The sequence below is a fragment of the Endocarpon pusillum genome (assembly GCF_000464535.1).
Source record: "Endocarpon pusillum Z07020 unplaced genomic scaffold C723585, whole genome shotgun sequence".
Lineage (NCBI taxonomy): Eukaryota > Fungi > Ascomycota > Eurotiomycetes > Verrucariales > Verrucariaceae > Endocarpon > Endocarpon pusillum.
Genome location: NW_006913588.1, coordinates 47,581 through 54,436, shown reverse-complemented (window position 1 = coordinate 54,436; position 6,856 = coordinate 47,581). Strand labels below are relative to the sequence as shown.

Below are 6,856 nucleotides of genomic sequence, written 5' to 3'. Positions count from 1 at the left end.
GAAGGATTTTGGAGTAGGGACCTATATGGCTGTGCAGAAAAAATGCTCTTACAAGCACATATTTGAGCAAATCGTCGCTTCTGATTGGGATAAGAATTGCGTTTTGATTGAAGATAATGATGGGCCTCATGGAACCAAAGGCAAGGGATTTAATAAGGTCAAAGCTCTTAAAGACCATCTTGGTATCCAATGGGAATCAAATCCTCCGAATTCGCCAGATCTCAACCCTATTGAGACCATTTGGAGGATAATCAAGCAGAGGTTGAAGTCCAGGGGGGTCATCTTCAAAGAAGCCATTCTGCGCCGCGCCATCCAAGAGGAGTGGGATAAAATAACCATTGAGGAGATTAATAGGGCTATCTCAACAATGCCAGATAGAGTAGCTGCCCTAAATGAGCGAAATGGGCGCCCTATCCCCTATTAAATGGCTGTGTAGATAGCACGAATCTGAGAACTGCCATAAATTTCTGCGCCAAGCTTCGGCCCGAAGGCCCCGATTTGGAGCAGCACACAGACATACCGAGGCGCTGGGCTGAAACCCCTGACGATCATCCTTTGTGATGAGATCTTGAATCTGACCGAACACGAGGACCCTTGGCAGGAAACAACGCCAAACTTTCGCTTTTCTATCTTGTTACTAGCGATGCCTGGTCTGGAAGCTCTGCTATGAGCATGTTACCAATATGCAAACATTAGTAACCAGAGACCTGTCAAAACTTGTACAGGAATTTTCAAAAAGCACAAGGTGTGATGTCTGATGTCTCGACGCTTGAAGGGGGAGTTGTCGAAAATAAAATTGCGTACTCTATCATTGGTTGGACGATGGAACCCCTTATTAGTCTATCCTTTGTCGAACTTAGACAAGCACACCGGGCTGCAAGGGTGGCTGACTCTCGTTTGGGCATGTCGAATTCTGCCTAACCATCTTAAGCCAGCTATCAACTTGTGTTCCCGTCCCTCCTGAGTAATATGTGGGTGATCCCCAGGCAGTCCGTCACCTCGTTGCATTGGATGTTCCGAGTCGTACGTAGTAAGTCTTGGTCGAGATGGATACTGGATTGTGGCTTGAAAGCTGCAAGGCTCAATTAACGCTGCAGCGGACACCAGAGCTTCAAGATGTTTCTGTAAAGTTGCAAGTACACCACTTACTGAGAGTCGTCGCGCTTTCCTTCCTCTCTTTCGTTAAGTTATCTTTCTTCGCCTTTGTGCGATAGTCACTCGTTTACTCCGTACACAGGTCCTCAAAATGAAGTGCCATCACATCATCTCTCTTGTTCTTGCGCTTTCTGCCCCTATTGCTGCTTTCAAAGATAATGGACAGCTCCAGAAGGCTGATGGTGAAAAGAATACCACCTACGTGACCAGATACGTTACAGTCTGTCCGACTCCCAAGACCTGTGAATTTGCATCACCCACGGCAGTTCCATCTACAAGATCACATCCGTCAGGTTCTCGATCAAGCGAATCCGGGAAGCCAACTGGGTCGTCATCAGCTCGTCCAAACTCATTTGTCAAGCCAACAAGTCCACCGCACCCTACTGGCTCTGACAGTAGCTCCCACTACCTTCCAACTAGTGCGGGCAATACCAGAAGCAGCAATTCGACGACCCCACAACATCCCACCGGCTCTAAAAGCAGCTCATATCGTATGCCAACAGGCACTGGGCGGACCAGCAGCAGGACTTCAGTCAACTCTACCTCGCAATATTATCCTACTGGTTCTAGCTACAGCAGTTCGGTAAAGATAACTAAATCTGCCAACACCACCAAATCAGAGACCCACCCAACCAGCTCTAGGGCGAGTGCGTCTTCCTCATCAACCACATCTGCCACCTCATCCTCGGTACGCTCGTCTCCAACCGAATGTGTTCCTAAAGCCACCGCGGTCCCCAATCCTCGATCTGGATCCACCTGCGGCAAGAAGGGCGGCACCAGCGCTACCGGGATTGCAGACTCCTACACCACTGATGCGTCTTCATGCGCTCTGGCCTGTCACTACAAATCTCGCTGCGTTGCCTTTTCCTACGATACCAGCAACCCAGACCTTCCCCTCTGCAGATTGTACGCTACGAGGGTGTCTTCTGGAATCAATGACTATGGTATGTATACGTTCTATGACTCTACTTGCTTCCAGGTAGTGGAGGATTGTCTGTCGCGGAAGAAGCGGTCGGTGGGATTATCTGAGGAGGAGATTAGGAGGATCATTAAGGCTTAGATGCAGAAGGCTTGTGAAGTGATTAGCAGATTCTTGTGCTATGTATATTTACCCTCTCGGATGACTGCTACAGTGTCGGTACATATGTCAAAAGGCAGAGATGGAGAGAGAAGAAAGTTTGGGGCTCGTCATATAGCATACGATTTCCTTCGATGACAATTCATTTCGATGATCATGTCCAAGTCCGACAGATTCCCTTGTTCGATCTTTCAAGTCAGAAGATTGGTCCTGAATCTCATGCTCAAGCCTGGGATCTTGTCATTGGACGATGACTGCCTCAGACCTGCCTCCCAGAAAATGTAAGCCTGTCCTGCTACTCTTCTGTTCTCACTTCTTGAAGTACTGCGAGTTACTACTTCAGTCTTTTACTACGCATTTCTGTGTTAAAAGTACTCGAGTCTTCAACTGTGGACGTGCCTCGCACCGCATGCAGGCTTGTCCCTTGCGGCATTTGAGTGCTGCCTGGCACAGAAGCCTTGTCACTGATCTCCAATTCCACAGCATTGTACATTGTACATTGTACATTGTTCCTGATCAACCAATCTCCCATCTCCCATCGGCTGGTACTCGGCAAAGCGGAGCGCTAGCCGGCCACTATTCTTACCCAGATGGAGCCTAAAAGGTGCTCTTTTGGGAATTGCGTGCATTGGAGTGGACATGACTCGCTACATTGTGGTATTGTGGGGCATAACGTAACTAGTAAATATTGCTAGACTGGTGCCAGTAGTGGCTAATCCCAGAAACCCCTGTCACAGTGCTGCAATTCGTTACTGCAAAGCTTTGACTTATGCACTTCCATTCCTTACCCCGTACTTTCCCTGATGGAAGGATTGGGGGGAGATGATCGAGACACCTGTGACAGAATTTATGGGCCTCGGCCGCCCTTGCTTGTTCATGGTAATCAGTCTAATGCTCCTGTGCTTCCTCCATACTCGGATCAGTCTTACTACGTACATCAAGTCCACGCACGATAAGCTTCATGTCACTCGTGTATGTGCCTTCACTTGGACGTGTATTTTTATCAACCTGCCTGCGACAGCCGTTGCATGCACTGTCGGTACCGACCCATGGCTTAATGAGTATGGACTATTCACAGCACCAATCTCCTGTGTTGTCTTGAGACCTAGAAATGCTTATGGGATATGATACTACGTACAGTGCGGGTTTGGATCCTTTGAAGCAGCAGTACGAGGATCGCATCCTTCTGCTGGCGCTCTGACAGTTTTGCCATGCTTAGAGCGCCTGGGCATTGACGGCTGAAATCTGAAATGCTGACCAGCTTGGTGTCTTAGACTTTGCATGCCGACATAGGACGGTCATTGGCGAAAGTACCTTATTCCTCACTCAGCCGCTGACTGGAGCAGAGAGAAAAGGATACATCTACCATTCCGCCGAAAGGACAGGTTAGGGTTCGAACCTAAATGGTAGATGGATTTTCAATAGCAGACTAGGGGCAGATCCTTCGGACTTAGTATGTAGCACTCCTCCAATTGACTTCAGGCTGTTGACAACATCAAGGCCAAGCCCGAGGCACATTCAAGCAATTGGTGGCACACCAGATCCGACAACAGCTGGGAGACTCACAAACGAGGAGACTGCACTGACGAGATGCCAAATCTTTTGTCATTCGGCTGTAGGGGAGAACGAAGACCATTGGCTCGATGGGCCTGGGCCTTCTGCTTGGGCGAGAGTGCGGCCACGAGTTGGTTGGACCCCGCCTGCATGCAGCGGGATACTACATCAACCCCCTTGTGCGCGTCTGCAGCATAATAATTCTAGCTGAGGGCAATACTTCTTTGAGCTCACCTGCTCTGTTTCCCTTCCCTTCCCATTCCTTCCCCAGCCCTCCTCTTGCGTGCATCTTTCATCATCACAGCTGTACCAAGGGCACAATCACCGAGAAGAGCATCAGAGTGGTACATCACAAGGCTCAGCATGGAGAAACACAGCGAGGGCGGCGGCAGACGGACGTCGGTTAGTTCCCATATCCTGGCCGACCCTGAGGATAAGGCCGTTTCTTTCGACGAAGCCGTACCCTTTGACCAGCAGGCGACCAAGAACCTTCTACGGAAGCTTGATTACCACCTTGTCCCTTTCCTCGCCCTTCTCTACCTGTGAGTGCCCTTATATCCCCCAGCTCTCCTCCCACTCCAGCTTCTCCATCCCCAGCGATCTGTCTGACTGGGAAATACACCTCAAAGATTGAGCTTCCTTGACCGTACCAACATTGGCAATGCACGGCTTGCCGAGCTTGAGGTCGATCTTGGGATGGAAGGGCTCGATTACAACATTGCCCTGGCCATCTTCTTTCCTTTCTACGTTGCCGCTGAGATCCCCAGCAACATGATGTTGAAGAAGCTGCGGCCCAGCATCTGGTTCACCTTTATCATGATGGCATGGGCCATCTGCACTACATTGATGGGAGTCGTCCAAGACTTCCCCGGCCTACTTGTTTGCCGCGCCTTCTTGGGCGTCGCTGAAGGCGGGTTATTTCCTGGGGTCACTTATTACATCACGATGTGGTACCGTCGACACGAATGTGGCTTTCGCATGGCTCTGTTCTTCTCTGCTGCGACTGCTGCTGGTGCGTTCGGCGGCTTATTAGCCCGAGGCCTTTCTGAAATGTCTGGTCTTGGAGGTCTTCGTGGCTGGGCCTGGATCTTCATCATTGAGGGCATTTTGACCTTTCTGGTGGCATGTGTGGCATATTGGGTCATCAATGACTATCCCAAAACGTACATGCTCCCTTCTCCGTCAATGGTAGCTCAACCCGATACTGACATGGCCACAGCGCCAAATTCCTCACCCACTCGGAACGAACGGAGGTGCAACGCCGACTGAAGGACGACCGGTCTTCGCTCGCCGACGAGTTCGATCTTAGATACTTCCATCAAGCAATCAGGGACTGGAAAATATATGTGCACATGTTTATCACGATCGGAATCTACACTCCCCTCTATTCCATCGCGCTCTTCCTGCCCACCATCGTCAGGAGCATGGGCTACACCAACGAACGAGCCCAATTGATGACTGTTCCTCCTTACGTTGTCGCCTGTGTTTTCACCATTGGCGCCGGCTACGGCGCCGATCGGGCAGGGCAAAGAGGCATCTTCATGATGACGTTCGAGCTGGTGGCGATCGCTGGATTTACTATGCTTATCAGCAGTGGCAGGCCGGCGGTGCAGTATGTCGGCACCTTCTTTGCCGCAAGTGGTGAGTTTTCTTCCCAGTCGCTTGAGCGATGTTTGGTCCGAATTAGGCCACTCACGTCCTGCTCCAACAGGGATCTATCCGCTCGTCCCGCTCGGCGTGGCATGGAACGGGAACAATATCGGTGGCAGTCTCAAACGGGGCGTTGGCATTGCCATGCACGTCGGCTTCGGTAATCTTGGGGGTGTGATCGCTGCTTTCGTCTATCAATCCAGGTATGGACCGAGGTACGTCACTATCACTCCCCCCAGAATTTCTTTCCCTGATCAATCTACTTCCAGATTCTTCAACGGCCACGGCATCCTCATCGGCACCATCACCATGTCTTTCGTCCTGTCCACACTGATGACGATCTATCTTCGTCGGGAGAATGCACGACGGGATAAGGAGGCGGCGGCTTTGGGGAAGATGACTTTGGATGATTATACGCAGGAGCAGAAGGATGAACAGAGGCATCGTGGTGACTATGCTACATTTTTCCGGTATACTATCTAGACTTGGGTTGTCATCACAAAGATTTGGTCCGGAAGGATTGGGAAGGATTGGGAGGATATGCTGGCGGTGTATTGTAGATATCTTCCAGGATAGATCTCAAGACAGCTGGGCATAAGAAGACTGGACTGACTGGACTGTAATACATTTACTCTTCCTTCTCTTTTTATCTCAAACGTGTGGATGAGATGGGATGTAGGGATCCATCTCATGCTTTCCGGCGTCCATCTTCTCCGCCTTATACACGGAGTTATTTTCCTATCGATCTGATGGCGCACAATTTACTTGGTGAAGTTGCCGGTGCCGGCGGCTAAGACGACGAAGCTGCTACTCTTTTTCTCTCACAGTCCGGAAAGTCTACCAATCAGACTCGAGCAGTGCGCAACGACGACCAAAAAAAAGAGAAGATATCAAGCACCGCCCGCACCAACCAATTGGACCGCATCTTTCTTTGCCATCTCCGGTGAACGACGTGCGTAGTAACTAAGTTAGTTTGTTCATGCATCCCAGGGCCCGGATAAGTACTTACTCCACCACCGGCCACCCTCTTCCGCACTCCATTCTCTTCCAAAAAAGAAAGAAAAAAAAGAAAAAAAAAAGAATAGAATCACTAAGAAGACGCATTGTACGAGGTACTAAGCTAGTATGCGCGATCCAAACTACACGCCCACGCCGCTGAGGCCCATCCGCCCTCCCTCTCCTAGTAATAATAGCAGCAGCAGTAGTAGTGGTGGTGGTGGACCGCATCATCCCCCCTCCTCCGACTCGCAACCCTCCACCACGACACCCCCACCCTCACCACCAAAACCCAAACCCAAACCCCAACCGCTCCCCCTCCGAATCCTAACCCACAACATCCGCTACGCGACCCCGACCCCCTCGCGCGGCGAACTCCCCTGGCCGCAACGGCTCCCTCACCTGCTCGCCGAACTGCAGTAC

At 50.7% G+C, this 6,856-nt stretch overlaps 2 protein-coding genes across 2 annotated transcripts; both read left to right on the top strand.

Moving 5' to 3' along the window:
• Window positions 1-1,246: 1,246 nt before the first annotated feature.
• EPUS_08815 (uncharacterized protein) lies at window positions 1,247-2,215 on the top strand (the record flags this gene model as incomplete). The annotated part of the gene is made up of 1 exon (XM_007788830.1): window positions 1,247-2,215. The coding sequence occupies one exon, from the start codon at window positions 1,247-1,249 to the stop codon at window positions 2,213-2,215; it is 969 nt and encodes a 322-aa protein (XP_007787020.1).
• A 1,935-nt stretch (window positions 2,216-4,150) lies between these two features.
• Window positions 4,151-5,920, top strand: EPUS_08814 (uncharacterized protein; the record flags this gene model as incomplete). Its single annotated transcript, XM_007788829.1, has 5 exons — window positions 4,151-4,329; window positions 4,417-4,950; window positions 5,007-5,428; window positions 5,475-5,652; window positions 5,707-5,920. 5 exons carry the CDS (start codon window positions 4,151-4,153, stop codon window positions 5,918-5,920), a joined length of 1,527 nt encoding a protein of 508 aa, XP_007787019.1.
• Window positions 5,921-6,856: the final 936 nt, after the last annotated feature.